At 33.9% G+C, this 20,679-nt stretch overlaps 1 protein-coding gene and 2 long non-coding RNA genes across 3 annotated transcripts; 1 reads left to right on the top strand and 2 right to left on the bottom strand.

Annotated features, from left to right (window-relative positions):
- Positions 1-5,735: 5,735 nt before the first annotated feature.
- LOC124448113 lies at positions 5,736-10,872 on the bottom strand. The gene is made up of 3 exons (XR_006948940.1): positions 10,673-10,872; positions 7,892-7,981; positions 5,736-5,977 (listed from the first exon to the last, which is right to left on the bottom strand). It is a non-coding gene; the product is annotated as an uncharacterized LOC124448113 (long non-coding RNA).
- Positions 8,112-9,848, top strand: LOC124448116. Its single transcript, XR_006948942.1, has 2 exons — positions 8,112-8,397; positions 9,527-9,848. It is a non-coding gene; the product is annotated as an uncharacterized LOC124448116 (long non-coding RNA).
- An 887-nt stretch (positions 10,873-11,759) lies between the features above and the next one.
- Positions 11,760-15,117, bottom strand: LOC124448112 (eukaryotic translation initiation factor 2 subunit 1-like). Its single transcript, XM_046999133.1, has 3 exons — positions 14,595-15,117; positions 12,962-13,105; positions 11,760-12,224 (listed from the first exon to the last, which is right to left on the bottom strand). The coding sequence occupies exons 2-3, from the start codon at positions 13,070-13,072 to the stop codon at positions 12,012-12,014; spliced, it is 324 nt and encodes a 107-aa protein (XP_046855089.1). The 5' UTR covers positions 13,073-13,105; positions 14,595-15,117; the 3' UTR covers positions 11,760-12,011.
- Positions 15,118-20,679: the final 5,562 nt, after the last annotated feature.

The following is a 20,679-nucleotide window of genomic DNA, read 5'->3' as shown; positions in this document are numbered from 1 at the left end:
AAGGTCGTTGTGACTTAATAGTTGACATTAGCTAAACGCGGTCAATTACGCGCTTCGTTCAAAATATATTGGCAACTTCCTTGCCTGCATTAACAACACGACAATTTAGCATTGAAAATATGGTTTATTGTGCCGCATTTAATTGTAAAAACGGTTCTTCTAAGAACCACGAAACGCAGCAAAAGTTTCTTTTTCGTTTCCCGAAAACAAGCGCATGCGAGATATTTGGATAGAAAAATCCGACGCAAAATTTGAAGCCAACAAAGAGCTCAAAACTGTGCTCACAACATTTCGAGAGTTCGTGCTTCGTGCAAAATTTTGAAGCGATGCAATCAGTAGGATGGACAGCAGGACGGCTTCGCCTTAAGAAGGATGCTGTACCCACGATTTTGAATACTCTGTGGAACCCACAAGTGTAGCATCTAAAAGGAAGCAGCCAACAAATGTTAGAACTGCATTTGAGAAGAGACGAAGGCAAGAGGTGATTATTATAGTTATAGTTAGCAATATTTGTTTACATTTATAAAAAACTAAGCTATATAGCATTACCAAATTGAGGACAATTTTATAATTTTAGATTATTGACGACGTTCTTGCAGAACATGACGACTTTCTTGTAGACGACGACCACGATGTGTCGACATCGTCTCGAAATGTTTGTGCGTTTTACCTCAAAGGAAGTTTGTCTAAGATAAAGATGTCAAAATATATGTAGACAGAGAAACACAAACATATACAGTGGTAACTAATTCAGACTAATGTCGTTTGATCTTTTCTTTGTTATTTTAACTCATACAAAATTCCTTAACGTACCTTAGAAGCGCAATGTGAAATGCCAAGCAGACATAACAATCCGTCCGCAAAAACACGTAAGGTCAAGAACCACTCAAACAAAAGTGCCAAATATGATAAGTAGAGGTATAGACTTTCCATTTCGGCCGTTTTGATTTTTGTGAAAAATCCAGCGATACGATAATTTTATCTAAAGGTTGAGTTAATTTCAACAAAAAATAATAGCACACAGACGTCATGTGAAATTGAACATTTTGAGGATAGCGCTGTATGGTCTGATACAGAAAGCACGTCGACGATGAGCAATAGCTACAATGGATCAGACTCTCACTCGTTTTCTTCACTCTCAGGCATAGGTCCAATGCCATGTGTGTACACGACCATAGCTGTTTTTTACGACAGCTTCGTTTGTACACACTGTGGCAAACCTTCCTCTTGTGTGATGCAAATATGATCGCCATGTATCAGAGGATCAGTATTGTTTACCTCTTGGCAACATATACTTTCCCGTCCTGTACTCATGACCACACAAAAGCCACACTCACACCTAAAGATAAAAACATTGTTTTACTTTGGGAAAACAATGAAGCATCAATAAAATGCAACTAACCATTCAACATTTCCAATTCTGTGAATGTATTTATCTTCGCTTTCCGATGACGGAGAATTGTCATCATTATGACCACCTTGCGCGTTGGCCAAAGGCTCAAACAATGTTGTACCTCATTGTTATTGATGACAATATCATAATCGGCTTCTCCTTCAGAAGAATCCATTAATTTTTGATAAATAAAAAACAGTAATAGCAAACTACCGAAAGCCGTGCAAGCACTGCATGCCAGTCGTAGAACGATATAAGAACGATGCTTGTTTATGTCAACTAATACGTCACTCTTTCACAGTTCCCAGACTTAAACAATCTCACGGCGTTTTAGCAATGGTCATCGAATATCGTGTTTTACCGATTATAACCCTAAATATCTTTTGAAAAATTTGCGGACGACTTCGAAACTTAGTACGTCTTATTTTCACGCTATAGGCATTACAATAAAATAAAGGTGTCTTCTAGCTGGCATGTGTCCTTTATTAATAGAAATAAAAGTTATACGTATAAGAAAATTTTTGCAGTAAAAGCAAAAGCAGGGCGCAAACTCAGTAAATTTATCAATATTTTGCACAAACCTTGTAAGATCAAGCACAGAAGGTATTGGTTCAACTTTTTCTTCGTTCGGTTCTGGTTCTTTCACGTTAACATTTCCAGGTTAAATACAAATAAACAAATTACTCCCCAAACATTGTAGTCATAAGATAATACAGCAATGTTCTTCTTCTCAATTTTCCGCTCTGTTTTGACTCCAATTCAGCGACTGCCAAAAGCAAGCTGGATACAATCAAAGGAAGAACAAAAGTCTTAATGCTCTCACCCAAATCTCACCAGAAACGACGTACATTGCATATTCCTTAGGTGTTGAATCTATGGACGACTGAACAAATCCATGCAATAACGCACGATGTAAAAATCCACAAAGTGCGCCGAATAAAATGAAAAATGCATTTCAATTTCAGCCAATGATAAGCTTAACTCTAGATCACGTGAGATCAAGTTGGGGAATTGTCGTCATCTCGCGAATGTAAGTTTTTGGCAAATAGTGAAAGATTCTTTATTAAAATTAGTACATACACAAATTTATACATTTTACAGACGAAATAGAGTACATTCTATCTAAATAGTTATTTTAACAAATTTTAACTCCATAGTTTGTGCATTTCTACATCTCTACATTTCTACAAATAAAATATTTCTACACATATAGTCAAACTTACAATTCATCAGGAACTGATGGTAGATTCAAATCATATATTTCAACAATAAATACAAAATATAAAACCTCTAGCAAGATATTAAAAAGTTCAGCATAACTGTCAACGTTTGATTCCATCCTTACTTGATCTTCTACAAGATTCTCCTGCAGAACGTTTTCTTTGCGGGAATTGTTTTCGTCACGTTGCTCATGCTCCAGTCCTTCGTGATTTTCGTGTTTATTTCTATTCTCATCCTCATTTGATTCGAAAATTGAATTTTTATCGTTTTTGTTCATATCTTTATTTTACATATGCTAATGTGACTCGCAAACTTTACCAACAAATGTTGCTTTCGATGAGGAGATGCTCCGTCACAAGCCAGCTACCACTTACTTTGGTGTAATCCAAAGGACGTCCTTATACATCACTGCCCTGCAGAAACTCAGAGACTCAGCAAAACTGTTCACGTGACCAATCACGTTCATCCAGTCGAATGCCAATTGCAGAAAGACCAAAAAACCGGACATGGCAAAATGCCGAAATTGGAAAAGCGAAGCCCCGAGAAGCATTTTTAGTAGTTATGTGTGATGTAGGTGTGATGTTGTGATGTGCGTGTACAACAAAAATAGTCCTTCTCAGGACTATACCAACCTGGACGATCTACATTTACAAACATGTAACGATACTCCCGTGTTCAAACCATTTACTTTAACCAGTAAATGGTTTGTGAACTTGGCAATATTTAGGTGTACATCAATCTATGACGACGAAAGTCGCCAATTCTTCCAACATTCGCTAACCTTTGTGTCGAATCACTCGAATGTATTTGGATTTATCTTACTTGAAATTTATTTCTATAAATGTGTTTCTATCAATGCATTCACAATTTCAAACTTGTCAGATTTTTCATTATACCGCACTAAAGATGGCATAAGTTTGCCGAAAAATGTCTGCAATAAAAAACTTAAAAAAAGTTGTCATTTATGTTAAATGCGTCATTTCAATCGTGCCATTACGAAATTAGGGAAATTAGAAAATTATGTTAAAATGTGGAATTTGTTTGTTAAGATCTGGTTTTTGTTTGCGTGTGTCTAAGGCTTTGAGTTTTAGAGAAAATTGAGTGTAATATTCAACTTTGTCTCTATCACACTCATGATATTTGCCGTGTAAATATCACTAATATTTCATCAAACCTTTTCCTTTTACTGATTAACACGTATCAAGCATCCTATGATAAATTCAGCATTTTAAATAACTTTACTTTATTCTTCATTTCAATCGTGCCATTACGAAATTATGGAAATATTCATATAGTTGTAAATATAGGAGAAGCCCTGATCCATGATGCAAAAATTGCGCATGAAAAATTCGATGTTTGAAAATTTAAAAGTTGAATGATTCTGAAAAGAGTTTATGTAATTTAATTTTGTTCATTATTATTTTATTTACATAAATCGAAATCAAACTAACGTGATTGAACAGTTAAGGCTGAAACACACTAGGCAATCGCTTTAGTCGCGCGTCTGAAGGCTGAATGAAACACACTATAATAAAATTTACAACTTCCTGATTCCGACGATTCCGTTCTTTTCGCCAACAGTAACAAAACACAAGTTTTTATGTCGACGTCACCGAAATACACGACGTTCTATAATTCATTATATAAAAAATCCTTCAGATAAACTTGTATATGCCAGTATTCTCTTGTAGAACCAAAAGTGAAATGAAGATATGATCTTTGCACTTTGCTGGACAATTTAAGCAAGTGTCATATGAAAGAATTCGTGAAACGAAAGTCATATGAAATAATTATTTCATATGACATGAAATGAATGTCATATGAAAGAATTCTTTCATGTGAAAGAAATGTCATATGAAATAATTCTTTCATATGACATGAAAGGAATAATTGCTTTGTCTGACTGGGTAACTATTATCTGAAGGACATCACTTGAGTCTATTGGACATATTTGAAAGGAATGTCATATGAAAGAATTCTTTCATGTGAAAGAAATGTCATATGAAATAATTCTTTCATATGACATGAAAGGAATAATTGCTTTGTCTGACTGGGTAACTATTATCTGAAGGACATCACTTGAGTCTATTGGACATATTTGAAAGGAATGTCATATGAAAGAATTCTTTCATATGACACTCCTTTCACGAGAAAACATGAGCCCAAGAAATTGACCTGCTCTCTTCTGTGTGACTTCATAGCTCAGTTGGTCAGAGCACTGCACCGGTACCGCAGAGGTCTTGGGTTCAAATCCCGTTGAGTCACCTGATTTTTCAGGTTCATGAGACAATTGCTTAAATTGTCCAGCAAAGTGCGAAGATCATGTTTTCATTTAATATCAAACACCGCACTGTATAAAACATTCTTTCATAGAACCAAAAGTGGTAAAATATTATCATAGTTGTTTGACGTACGTTGGATAAGCAATGTCACCTTACGAGAGCAATTTCTCTCCCCCCCCTTCCCCTTACCAACCATACCACACTCGACAATTTCACCTGCTTGACTAACTTAGAATGCCGGTGATTCTCAGTAGCACATTGTTATCCTTTCTCTTGACAACTCAGTGACGCTGATAGTCTTGTGGTCTAACTAAGGATGCTGGTGATTCTCAGTAGCACATTGTTATCCTTTCTCTTGACAACTCAGTGACGCTGATAGTCTTGTTGTCTAACTTAGGATGCTGGTGATCCTCAGTACCACATTGTTATCCCTTCTCTCGACAACTCAGTGAGGCTGATAGTCTTGTGGTCTAACTTAGGATGCTGGTGATCCTCAGTAGCACATTGTTATCCTTTCTCTCGACAACTCAGTGACGCTGATAGTCTTGTGGTCTAACTTAGGATGCTGGTAATACTCAGTAGCACATTGTTATTCTTTCTCTTGACAACTCAGTGACGCTGATAGTCTTGTGGTCTAACTTAGGATGCTTGTGATCCTCAGTAGCTCATTGTTATCCTTTCTCTCGACAACTCAATCAACCTTCAGCTGTGTGCCATTCAATTATAGGAATGTAGGAATGTCTAAATTCTGCATTTCACAGAAAACTCTTAGACACTGTTACCAATAGAGCAATGTAGGAACAAACTTGTCTTTGAACCATAAAAACTTTTTAAAAAGGTTGAGAAGTAAAATGTTGGGCATTCTCTTTTCATTCAATACATAAATATATACAACATGTTCTTGGTACAACAAATAAAATAGATAAAATTGATTGACTATATAAATTACAATTGTTCATTTATCCAGTTCCTAATTGATTTATCATTGACTTCTGCAGCAGCCACTGTTTCTTGACATGGCCAATGGGGGACTCTCATTTTTTCTTGTTTCACAGCAAGACATCTGTCAACGTGTTGTGGACTATAAATGTGAATGAACATGTTATCAAAGTTAGTCTGAAAATCTTTCAAACATTTTTAAACGAAACAGAAGTTAACAAATTGAACTACTTATCTAAAAGAATGTTTAAATTTTGTTTAAGAACCAGAAGTCCTGTGTTAACGACATCAAGGCTCTTTAACAAGAATGTGTAAAACCACTGATCTAATATAGGACTGGATGACACATTTAATATAAAACTAGTCAAACAATGACATTAATATTTGAGACTTTAAGCCTTTCTGTGATTCTGATCAGACAAATTTTCCTATCCTGATGATAGAAGAATGCTGCAGTTTGGCAAAGCATTCTTAAAATAAAAAATTTAATAATTTTAAATAAATTAAATGCAGTGAACTATGGCACTTTAATCAGAGTCAAAAAGAATGACATTAAGTTAAAATGTTGAAAACTATGTACAACAGCACTGACTAAACAAGATCAGCCATGCATAATGATTTTGAATGCCAAGTTAGTTTTTTATTAGACTCAAATACAACTGCAAAAACACAACGGTAATGAACCACCAAATGAAAACATGTTTTACTCTGCTATTATATACAAAAGTTCTTATAGATGGGTCATTCAAAGGCAGTATAACCTTCCATAACTGCTGTGCTACCTTGCTTTGATTATCATGTACAAAACTAAAACTGTGTTATTAACATTTTAAGAAATTGAAATATTTTAAACATTGCTTACAGTATGTGTGTACATATAAATATTTTAAGGGTCGTATAATGGAATTTCTATGGTGTACTAACAAAACAACACATCTTTACTGGAAGAGCTAAAGTAACATATTTCTAATACAACAGAAGACAACCTAACCAAAAACTGGGTCAAGTGTAAAATGCATTGTAACGTAGAATGATAAGGTCATGTTGATGTACTGCATTGACATACAAATTACAATGTCTGTAATTACAAGTGTATTGGGAAAGGAATAATGCAAAATGTGCGTTCTTATTTATACAAAAATTATGATGTACAACACTGGATGAATAGAACTTAAATGAATGAAGATAATAAAGCAAAAGATTTTACAAAAGATTCGCATAAAAGGACTATTCATTCTTAACATATCAAAAAAAATTTGTTTGATCGTTTGAATGGGATGAGTGAATTTGAACTGTAGATGTAAGTCAATGTTTTAAAGTTTGAAACACTTACCGTAAAGGTTCTTTAGTACCGTAAAAACATACTAAAACGATGAGCAAGTTGTCAACACCATTTTTTTAAGGGCTTAACAATATTTAAGTCGCCATTTTCCATTCTGAAGATGATAGTTCAAGCAGTTGATTGCATCAAATTTCGAACTAATTTCGAGATGAACTGCGTTTCAACTCATTTAGTTTGTATTTAATTTACAGTGAATAAAACTTCACCGTATTCAGAACAACTTTGTGTTTCAAAGAAATTGTTTTCCCTTTCGAATTTGAGATGGAGTTCAATGTTGACATCTACATGTCGATTCAATGCGTAATCCAGCCTATACTAAGATCAATGGTGAAGAATCGCTTTTACACTAATGCGCATGCGTTAGTCATTGGTATTGAAAACTGCACGGCTCACCACAAGCATTATGCGTGTAAAAGAGAATAAATCTAAGGAAATTACCAACACGAATTAAAATAATTTTAAATTAAACCAAAATATTAAAAATAAAATAAAAAAATAAAAAAATAAAATAAAGAAAAATAAAAAAATAAAAAAAGTGAAAGTCGTAAAATAAATATGTAATAAAATAGAAATTTTTTTTAATAAAATAGTAATAAAATTCTGAACAAATATTGTAACATTTAGCAAAATTTTTTCAAAAATACATTTGTGCAAATTAAAAAACAATAAATAGAATTTCTCTTTTAAAAAATAGAAACATTCAAAGCGACTTACCTCATGTTCAAGCAAGAAGAATCAGCTTCTGAATGAGCGGATTTAATTCTTCACACCAGTTTTATTGTGTAGAATCCCTCCAATAAAAACCTGGCGTGAAAACCGAAAAAAGAAAGAAGCTTATTGGCCTGTGACAACCAATTAAATTCATGCATAACAATCGGCCAATAGACAACCACCAGCTCAGGTAACTCGAAGCGCGCATTGTGGTCTCAAGTTGCACGACATGCAAGCGAAATTTTGTATTTGTGGACGACAATGCAAAGTCTATATTGTGCTGTTTCTTTTCGCCTTTCAAAGTCAGTTGACACAACTGAAGACACTCCTTCTTTTCAGAAATCAAGTACGGACGTTCAGGAGCATTCTGCCTCTAAAATTTTAGAAAAGACTGCTTTATTTTAGCAGTAATATCGTCGTTAGACTAAAAGGTGACGTTGTTCAACATCCAACGGCGTCAAGTCGAAGTATAAACTGAAAGATTGTATCGACTTGGATTTTACAAGATGGTTAGTAAAACTTAGTATTATTGCAAAATCTGTCTTCAGTCACTAACGAAAAGCTGACAGGCAAGCGCATTGAAAATATATTCACTATGTCTCACAAATTTCTCCCAAAGTCGATCGATACATTGAGAAAGAATTACCGGTTACTTATGCCGTATGCGGAAGGTTTTGTCAACAACATCACGACAAAGTAAACTTTTGAGCTAAAATTTTGTTGCTTTTTGTTTATGGTAGCGTATCTACGTCTATATAATCTGAAAATAAAGTTATTTAGTTGCATTTGAATGAAGCAAATGCTGATGTTCAATGTGCGATAGGCTTTGCAAAAGTTGGCAAAGATGCTTGCATAGACTTCGGTCAAGCATAAGTTGTAGTTGCTTCTCACTGCAGCTTTTGTCGTGTCAAAATACTGGATACTTTTCTATTTAATTTTATCAACAATATTTGTCTGAATCATCTAATACATGGGAACATGCATGCTTCACTGAATTCGACTTTGTGTTTCATGAAATAACTCGATGTTTGTAATAGTTCAATTTCAAAGACTCGTGAAATAAAACAATTTCATTTTGTATGACAGTAATCAACCTTCAGTTATAATCAGGGCAAATAGTAATTTTTCTTGTATTGTCTGATTGCTATTGATTTGTATCTACAGCAGCCTTCTAAACAGGATGTTTCAAACAACGATAACTTTTGCCATGGTTTTGGAACTACCATTTGGCACATTACACTTTAGTTGTACTGAGCATATGTAAGGTTTATGACGGAAAGTCATGATGTTATGTTATAGGACGACTGCGTGTTAGCAAAAGCCATCTTAACACAAAATTACATAATTATTTGCTTATTTAACATCAGTATGTGTTTGTTTGAAATGCACATAAAGAACTTTATTTTCAGATTTAATGAACGTAGAAACACAGTCCACAACGAAAAGCAACAAATTTTTAACAAGAAACCTTCCACAACGACAAGCGTAATTTCGTCCAATTTTGTGAGACATAGTGCTTTAGCCAATGATAGCTTTGCAATGTTATAATTATTACTGGTACAATTCAAATTTTCACAATCTCTTAGTTTGTTCTTTGCCACAAGTTGTCGAACAACGTCAGTTTTTGGAAATTTTCAGATGCAGAAGACTCCTGAACCTTTGCATTCAAAAGAACTGTCGTCTTAACTCGTCTTTATTGACTTGAAAAAGCAACAAGAAAAGATCACCGATTTTTGCTTAGGCACGGTTCAAACGTCGTGCTTTTCATGAGCCAAACCTAATTCATATTTGGTACGACAAAGTACGACGTGGCTCGACGTCGATTTAAACGTCGAACTTAATTTGTCGAATTTAACTGTTTATAGTAAGCCTTCGGTTGCTTTAGGTCCTGAAGTGATAATTATGCAATACATGTAATATATTCATAGTGATTTACACACATCATATGACTTTTTGTTAAGTTGTTAGAAGTTGATTGTGATCACAATTGAGTTATTGAGTTAGCACAAAATTTTGCGATTGGGATAATTGTGATCACAATAATCCCAATCGCAAAAAATTTGTAATATGCAAAAGTACAATTTCTCCTGATGCAGCACGTTAAATAATTTCGAGGGATTGAAATTAGCCAAAACTTCAAGGTTAAAAATTACAACTGTTTGTTAAGCACCACAAGTCATTCCTGTTTTAATTCTCAAATTAAGCCAAATTGGTTGTTTTCATTTTTAAATGTTATGCGTATAGTTATTAAATCAGAATATTGTGAAATTGCTCGAGAAGATAAATCTGATCATAAGTATTGAATCGTTTTATCTACCAAAATCATGTAATGCTTGACTGAGTCCTGGCTTACCGGGCTCATGTAATCAGCCTATAATTGCTTGATGTCGAACACTTTTCAAGATTTTCAAGTCAGAGTTTACTGTCGTTTCTAGTTCAACTATATCACTATTTGAAGCAGTTAAGCAGTTATTACGCGTTAGATAGTTTGAAAATCTGAAAAAAATTTTGCCAATTGCAATAGGTAAATTGCATTAATGTTTATTGTTCGCGAGCACTGATGCGACAGCCCCCAATTAGCATTGTAATTTAACCGGAAATTATAATTGAAGTTTAGCTCAATGGCAAATAAACAAGAAATTTCAAACATTCTGTATGATACACCATGTATAATAATAATAAACTTAAATTATTAGTGAGATGATTTAACGATGGTGGAGCAAAATGCGAAAGCTATAAACGACACAGAAATTAGTAAATGTAAATCGTAACTCTCACACCAACCTCTTTTACTGAAGCCAAGTTAGCCACGAAGGTAAAAATGTACAAATCAAGTTGAAAGTCTCGTTTGCACGCTTTGAAAATTGAGATAGATCTGAGACAATAAGAATCCCTTGCCTCTGTGTTAGTGGTCCTCTTCTTCGGTACGTTCGCACGTTATGTAAACTTCGCAAACAACAGAGAGGAGTTTTCCCAAACCTACCAATCAAAATCTCGATGAATTATCGAACCAATGAAAATCCTAACATGGGGTCGAACGAATGATAACATCATATGTACGTAATGGGCAGCCCGCTAGGCTTTGTACGACGTCTTGATCGTTTAATTCATTTGTACAATCAAGGCAAACGTAAACAAAGTGCTTGAATTACTATTTAGTCACATGACTTTTAGGCGGGAAAATGAATAACAATGAAGTAAAGGCAGGTAGTTTCCTTTTAAGGTGCGGGGGACCCTTGAATGATAACTTTTTGATTTTTCGACTCGGGCAACGAAACGAAAAACATAGGCGATATGATACATCATTGTTTCATTAACATCTTGACTTTGGTGAAGAAAACATCTCTCAAAGGAGGCTTAAATGTACGAAACGAAATACATGTGCGATACGATACGATACATCATTGTTTTATAAAACTGGCCATATTTTCCTTTGTTACAAATGCTACAAATTTCCTTTATGTTACAATTGTTTACAAATGCTTTATGATTATGTCGACATTGCGAATGGAGAAACTATTGTTTTGTGAGGTTTTGTACATTTTAATACAGTGAACGTCATGATACACTTCCGCGTTTGAAATTTCAAATATTCTCGATTTCATTTGATGATATAAAGTTAGAAAGGAGTATTAGAATCTTTCAACAAACGTCACAGACTGTATAAGTTCTGATACACAACAAAGGTGAACGTCGAGATTAAGTTAACATGAAATTTAAACTTAGCGTCAGACAATGGAAAGCGACAAACTATAGCATCGACAGTCATAATTCATAACCAATTTTGATAAGATATTTTGAATCTTGGATAAATTATGATTCAAGTTACTTTTAACTTAAAAATTTCAAGGAATATTTTCGCCCGTAGGAATTTGTTAGCAATATGAAATTTAATGATCTCCTTTCTAAATATGCTTTCATTTCAACGACTTGGCATTACAATAGTTTCACGATGAAGAATGTCCTATTCAACACAAACTACATATTCAGAGCTGCAGTTTAACCCCAACAGGGGACCTTCAAAAACTGCCTCGCGAAATACTGACAATGAAATATCTATTTTGGATCGTCAATAGAAAATAATTGATATTTGTAATGTATAGGGTTTGAATGGAGTTTGAAGTTAAACAAATTGTTGTTCAAGGCAACCGCAGGTCGTGTATGATAAAAATAAAACACAGCAAGTTTTAAAACAAACCACAATCATTTTTGCTTCATCTTGTTCTTCTTCATCATCAGGATAATCATCATCACCATCAACTTCTGCATTTTGATGTTCAAGTCTTTCCAGTTGCTTTGCAAAGTCTGCTTTATCCATATCTGTGACAACCTTTGGCTGAACAGATAAAAATGACAATCAATGGTAGAAATTTGTAATTCAAATTGATCCTTTGAGATCAGGAAGAAAATACAAGGGCACAAACGTGTGGTAACATGAGGAAAATTTAAAGTAACAACTTGTAATCGCAAATTACATAATGATTTTTAAGATGATATGGAGATGGTACAGGGATGGTATAGGGATTGTAAAGATATAGCTTGGAATGGTATAGGGATTGTAAAGATATAGCTTGGAATGGTATAGGGATAGTAAAGATATAGCTTGGGATGGTATAGGATGATATAGCTTGGAATGGTATGGATAAAGATATAGCTTGGAATGGTATAGGGATTGTAAAGATATAGCTTGGAATGGTATAGGGATTGTAAAGGAATGGTATAGGGATTGTAAAGATATAGCTTGGTATGGTATAGGGGTATAAGATATGGTGGGATGGTATAGGGTTTGTTAAAAGGATTGGTAATGGGATGTTAGGGTCATCACTTTTTAAAATAAATGGTTGAAAAGATATATATGTTTGTAAATGATGATCGTCCAGGTTAATAAAGTCCTGAGAAGGACTGTTTTTGTTGTTGTTGACTAACAATAAGTTTGTTGTTGATTAACAATAAGTCAACAACAACAAAAACAGTCCTTCTCAGGACTTTATTAACCTGGACGATCATCATTTACAAACATATCATCACTTTTTATTGATACAATATATTTCTCATGCAAAAGTTAACACTTACAGCTTGTTGTAAAACAAATGTTCCTTTCTTGTTCATAATGACTTCTTCAATGGCTTTGATATATGTTTCCAAAGCTTTCAAACCTTCTTCTCGATTCACTGTTGTTGTCATGACAACATAGGTAGGTGGTGAAATGGGATTTATCTTAAAGAAGAAAACAGTTTACAATCAAACAGTAATATTTTCAAAAGACTATTTATCATGGTATGTTATTTAGGCCTGGCATAGCTATTGTAAGATATAATTACATTGCTGTGCACATTTGGAACATCTATAAATAATTAAATCTTGTTTTGGTGAACATCAAAATGTTCATCCTCATTGTGTTTATGTAGCAATATTGCAATTTGATGCATTTCAATGAGAATGATCTGTCATATACAGTGGTGTAAAATAAAGCTTCATGCTATTCTTGGTTCTTAAGGTTCGTTTTCCTTGACAACTCATTTATTGACAGTTGTCTTGTTGTACACAATGTTCAGTAGTATATATAATAATCAATCTACAATTGAAATCTTGACATAAACATATTTAAAAGTTAAAATGACATGATGAATATGAGGTATAGTTCTATTGGTTAAGAATAGTTCATGTACGACGTCTGATGATGTTAATGTTGATTCATAATGGTTTCAAAAAAGCTTGGCTGACTGATAATTATGTTAATAAACACATAACCCAGGCTGTCACATGTTACAGTCGTAAACAAAATCTCAGCAAACTTTTGCCATAAATATAAAACAGTTTTAAAATTCAAAAGGAGTAAAGATCTTTTTGACTTTGAAATTCAAAAATTTCAATAAACCTTCCACTTACTGTCTCAAAGAGATGAGAAATTGAGTGTGTGATGAGTAGAGTGTGGAAGGTTTATTGTAATTTTTATATTTCAAGGTCATTGCTGTAAAGGCTGTGTTTCAGATTAACTTATCCATTTAAAATCTTGATGTTCTTATTATGATCTTGTAGCATTACCTTTGCTCTCTTTGGTATGGTTCGTATGACATAATAAAATGTATTTACAACTAATATCATAAATGTATTTATTATTGTTTCACAATAGTGAAGGTGAATGGGTTTTCTACGCACTTGGAAATCTCCACACTTGCACAGTTTTGCGAACGAAGCATTTACGTTCTAATAAAAAAAGGCTTCCTTTAGTAAAGTAAAAAGCCGACAATTATGACCTTATGATTCATGAAAGCTTTCTTATATCCAAACTTAAACCCTCTCTTAACACCCAAGGCAACTCAATCCCCCTTCACCTTCTTTAATATACCGCCATTCTCACTTAATTCCGTCATCTAAACTTCCTACTCACCTCACATGTAATTTAACACCCTGTAATATATGCTTGTATTTAAAACCTCATGTATATTATTTATCTCAAATAATCTGAAGATGTCTTAAGTTAAAGACGAAACGTAATTATTAAAAAAACCTTTTATCTTTCTTTATTTTATTATTGTGATGGCTTTTTTAAATGTCTTATGTTGGGCTATTATATTCATATTGAAAAAGTAAAAAGCATTGTCGTTAAATAATAGAAATAAAAGTTATACGTATAAGAAAATTTTTGCAGTAAAAGCAAAAGCAGGGCGCAAACTCAGTAAATTTATCAATATTTTGCACAAACCTTGTAAGATCAAGCACAGAATGTATTGGTTCAACTTTTTCTTCGTTCGGTTCTGGTTCTTTCACGTTAACATTTCCAGGTTAAATGCAAATAAACAATTTACTCCCCAAACATTGTAGTCATAAGATAATACAGCAATGTTCTTCTTCCCAATTTTCCGCTTTGTTTTGACTCCAATTCAGCGACTGCCAAAAGCAAGCTTGATACAATCAAAGGAAGAACCAAAAGTCTTAATGCTCTCACCCAAATCTCACCAAGAAACGACACGTACATTGCATATTCCTTCGGTGTTGGATCTATGGACGACTGAACATTGCCATGTAATAAAGCACCGAGTAAAAATCCACAAAGTACGCCGAATAAAATGAAAAAATATCATATGTTGTTTTGCATGTTTTAATCCATTGTAGCAACGCTTTCTTGAAGTCATTGTCGAAATTTTGTAGCTCTGAATACAATTCAAAGCAACAAATAAACACTGAATCTCAACTTCACAATTCGCAATAACAAAGACTATAAATTTACCGCGCCATTGACTATATATAAATATCAATACTTATAAGAGACTTAGGTCACGTGTTTTTCTTCCCAGATTTTAACAGCCAAGGGGGAAATCCCTTTTAAACGCTTTCATTTGAAATAAATGGAGAGAAGGCTAAACTACTTCACAAAACAGTTACTAATGTAGTTGGCAACATTAAAAAGTAACTTGGCAACCGCCATTTGAAAAGTTAACTGAAATCCACAACAACTTCACAATTCGCAATAACAGAGACTATAAATATATCGCGCCATTGACTATTTATAAATATTCAATCTATATTAGAGACTAGGTCACGTGTTTTTCTTTCCAGATTTTTCGACAGTCATCATCTCAACAGCCAAGGGGGAAATCCCTTTCATCGTGAAGACAATGTCTCACGACGCAAACTTGCATCATAAATAATTTCCATTTCATCGTGAAGACAATGTCTCACGACGCAAACTAGCATCATAAATAATTTCCATTTCATCGTGAAGACAATGTCTCACGACGCAAACTAGCATCATAAATAATTTCCATTTCATCGTGAAGACAATGTCTCACGACGCAAACTTGCATCATAAATAATTTCCATTTCATCGTGAAGACAATGTCTCACGACGCAAACTTGCATCATAAATAATTTCCATTTCATCGTGAAGACAATGTCTCACGACGCTAACTTGCATCATAAATAATTTCCATTTCATCGTGAAGACAATGTCTCACGACGCAAACTAGCATCATAAATAATTTCCATTTCATCGTGAAGACAATGTCTCACGACGCAAACTAACATCATAAATAATTTCCATTTCATCCTGAAGACAATGTCTCACGACGCAAACTAACATCATAAATAATTTCCATTTCATCCTGAAGACAATGTCTCACGACGCAAACTTGCATCATAAATAATTTCCATTTCATCCTGAAGACAATGTCTCACGACGCAAACTAACATCATAAATAATTTCCATTTCATCCTGAAGACAATGTCTCACGACGCAAACTAGCATCATAAATAATTTCCATTTCATCGTGAAGACAATGTCTCACGACGCAAACTTGCATCATAAATAATTTCTTTGGAAACAATTATATAGGAATGTATGAGTTTATATCATTGGTTTATATATTATAACGCATGAAATGACAGCACTAAAAAATTACCATTCAATAAATATTAATAATTACATTAAAATAAATATTATTAAGAAAGAGATTTACAAAAACTTACAAATTATTTTAAATGGTTCATTAGTACATTTGTCTGAATCATTTAATACTTGGGAACATGAATGCTTCACTGAATTCGACTTAATGTTTCATGAAATAACTCGATGTTTGTAATAGTTCAATTTCAAAGACTCGTGAAATAAAACAATTTCATTTTGTATGACATTAATCTACCTTCAGTTATAATCAGGGCAAATAGTGATTTTTCTTGTATTGTCTGATTGCTATATTTGTATCTACAGCAGCCTTGTAAATAGGATGTTTCAAACTTTGATAACTTTTGCCATGGTTTTGGAACTACCATTTGGCACATTACACTTTAGTTATACTGAGCATATGTAAGGTTTATGAAGGAAAGTCATGATGCTATGTTATAGGACGACTGCGTGTTAGCAAAAGCCATCTTAACACAAAATTACATAATTGTTTGCACATTTAACATCAGTATGTGCTTGTTTCAAATGCACAAAAAGAACTTTATTTTCGTATTTAATGAACGTAGAAACACAGTCCACAACGAAAAGCAACAAATTTTTAACAAGAAACCTTCCACAACGACAAGCGTAATTTCGTCCAATTTTGTGAGACATAGTGCTTTAGCCAATGATAGCTTTTGCAATGTTATAATTATTACTCGTACAATTCAAATTAGTAGAGAGCTTTAGCAAGAGTACGACTACGAAGACGAGTACGAAGTTTGACCGTGTAAGGGAATGGCACGAGGAAGTTTGTTGTCGTCGCTTCGTCAAAATTTTGTTTTAGCTATAAACAACAGAACGAGCCTTTTTATTGTGAAAAACACTGACGTTTGCGAAGCAGCTACGGCTCCATTTGTCAGATATTAAATATCAACCAAATTAATAAAAATTGTGATATTTAAAACTGTCGTTTCGTTGTTTTTAACAATAACTTTGTTTGTCTCTCCCCAATGTATCTGGAATTACATCCAGCACAAGAAAATTCATAAACCACGTTGGATTTTAAGAGTGGGAATAGGATCTTTGAAGCTAAAGTGATTTTTCATTTTAAAATGACCACCCGCCACCTTTCCACACGGATTAAAGAACACACAACCACGGACAAAAACTCATACATATTCAGACACTTACTCTCGTCACCACACTGCAAAAACAATTATACACAATCCTGCTTCCGTATTTTAGACACCGCTCACACTCCTTTCGCCCTTAAACTCAAAGAAGCCCTTTATATCAAGAAGCGTAAACCCAACCTCAAAAAACAAATACAACATCTTAACACTATCTTTGACCTGTAAATAGCTATTCCTACCTTATCATATATTTTTCATTTTCTTTGTAATTTTTTTTTGTAATAAAATCTAACACAAACATTTTATAACACCTCATTCAACTGTAAATTCAACAAGTAGCAAGGCTTTACGTGCCGTCCCTGATTTCGACTGATTGCTACAACACGCGTAACACTTCCAAACTTCCAACCCGAGTTTGGATCGCCCCGGCGCGAAAAGATATGATGATGATGAACTGTAAATAATTATTCATAACTAGTCGATATTTCCGCTTTATCACTACAACTTGTAAGAGGTCATGGGTTCGAATCCCGTTGAGTCACCTGAATTTTTCAGGTTTATGAGACAATTGCTTAAATTGTCCAGCAAAGTGCGAAGATCATATCTTCATTTAATCACTACAACTTATTATCATGTAAACTTCCTTTATTTATTCACTTCGCACTGAAGATGGCATAAAGTATGTCGAAACATGTTTGCTATAAAAAAGTTTGTCGTTTATTTTAAATGTCATATAACTCATGCAAAATGTGACGTTTGAAAAACGGACCTGAAAGTTGGCAACTAATACATTCAGATTTACATTTCTTCTTGTGTTGACTGAACATTCAACACAAAATCATCCAGAGCTTCCATCGAATATCCATGTTCCCTTATTAAATCCAAGACATGAGGTAAAAATTCGAATTCTTCAATTAGAGTTTCTTGTGTGGGATGACGTCTTCCTGACGTCACTTCACCAAGACGACCTTGAATATTTTGTTCACAATTGCTTACGTCACGTTCACCATGTTCCAACCTTATGTAGACTATCTTGCAAAGCTTGCAACCCATGTCTATGCTGGTATAAAATGAAGATAAAAAATCTTTATTCACGGAACTTTTCCATGAGAGAATTTAAAAATTAATTAATAAAATTTAAAATTTGATTTTGAATTTTAATCTTACAGACAACCAAAGTATTTCTTGCAAGATCGTGTAACAAGTATAGGAAAGAGGAATTCTGAGACTATTGGCACGGGTAATGCCTTTAATTCGTTGCGTTGCTGCGAATTTCGTTGTGATATTTGGCAATTATTATAGTAACGTAAATGCTCGCTTTTGTACCGTGGCTCTCCCAAGAAAATAACAAGTATACAAAATCTATTTTTATGATTTAATATTATATAACTTGATGAAAAAATGTCACACAGGCGCAAAATAAGGTTGTTATAAACTTTAAAGTTTAATAACTCTATCACAGAATAGATACGTAACAGAAGCGCCACTCAGCGAAAAATCTGTCCCCCACTCGTACCCAGTTCTCAAATGCGCATCCGTTGCGTCCGCCATTACTCCAGCCAGAATGTATATCAGTGAACTCCATATATATATATATATATCTGGAATGATAACGACAATACATTTTATAGATATAAAATTGAAGCCAAAGTCCTAGTCTCTTGCGCGGTTTGTACGTCAGTTCCAGTCCTTCAAAGTCGAATATTCACGCGGTTTGTACGTCAGTTTCATTCCCCTGAGTGCCAAACATACACGGCCAATATAAATTTGAATACAAATTGCAAAAGCATAAACATATAAACAACATCACGACAAACAACACACGAGGCCAACTCTTCGCAAAAGGTTATTTTTTACAGCTGAAACTTTACTACAGTGAGTTCGTTTTAACTTACAACTTGTAACGAGGAAAAGCCAACTGAAAATTACACTGTTTGCTAAAAAGACAATACAATAGAAAATATGACGAAAAAATATTCAAGCATAAATTTTTCGTCGGAAGGTAAACTTTCAAAACAAAAAAGACAGTGTTTGTCTTTTTGTCATTTAAGTGGATTTAAAGATCTGTTTTTCCGAATAAAAATGAAACTTGAATATCCAGTTTCATAAAAAATATCGAGTCTATAACTCGCATTTTTACTTTTTACAGAGCGATTGTATTTTTCATCAATTTTGATAGTGCTTGAAACTTGAAATAATAAATGGTTGTCATCTCGATATCAATAATTTAATATCCTTAAAGACTTTGATATGTTTTAAAGGAAAACCGCAGCGTAAGAGCAGATCGACTAAGTTCACCTCATCTTGCTTCTCGATTTATCACTTTGATTCACTTTCCGTGAACCTTTTCATTACAAACATTTCGTTATTTTTACGCTCTGATCAAGATCCGAACTCTACCATTACCAAGGGACAAATGATTTAAAAAAATTAAAATGAACACGCGAGAGACTAGAGCCTGACGTGTGATGACGAATGATGACGACAAATATTTTTTTGGCTTCAATTTTTGGCTTCGGTTATCATTCCAGTTATTCAAATGCCGAGTTCACTGATGTATATATGTTAATATTATGAAGAATTATTTTTCGAAAATCTGACGAATGTAGATTCACTTATGGACAAAATAATTGATGCCATCGGACAGTATACCAAGCATATGAGGTGAGAAACAGTTTTGTTGTAAAATACGTTCGTCAAATAAATTTTACGGGTTTTATAGTTTCTTGCCTTGAATTGTATGCGAGATACATGTTTAGAACGTCTCTTACATTGAACGGCAGTTGACCTAAGAATTTATAATTTAGGACTAAGATAATAAATATATTTAGTGTGATTCCATTTCTGTATTTTGTAGTAAAGTTTCCTATTTGAATGGTCAATGGATTGTTAGAAGCGATAAAACGACCTACTGTGCGTAAAGAACGTTCTTCAGAAGACGACGTTGTTAGTATAGAATTTGGACTAAACTGCTTTTATATTTGATGCTTGATTTGGGACTTTTCATTTGCAATGTAGCTTGCAAAACCCTTCCGTAGAACTATATATTTTATTACGATCTGGCTGCACTCATCTGGCTGGAAACATCGCCGCCGTTTAAAATACCCGGATTGTAGAACTCAAAACAGGGGACACGAACATCAAAGGTTCCGACATCGAGTGGCGCTTCTGTACATTCCTTATTCTGTGACGGAAGTGAAAAATTGCTGCAATTTGTAAATTGTTGATGCGTAAAGTTCTAGTGAGATGCGTGCATTCTAATTAAGTTACTT

Source organism: Xenia sp. Carnegie-2017, unplaced genomic scaffold (genome assembly GCF_021976095.1).
Source record: "Xenia sp. Carnegie-2017 unplaced genomic scaffold, XeniaSp_v1 HiC_scaffold_23, whole genome shotgun sequence".
Lineage (NCBI taxonomy): Eukaryota > Metazoa > Cnidaria > Anthozoa > Malacalcyonacea > Xeniidae > Xenia > Xenia sp. Carnegie-2017.
This window is presented reverse-complemented; position numbering and strand designations above follow the sequence as displayed.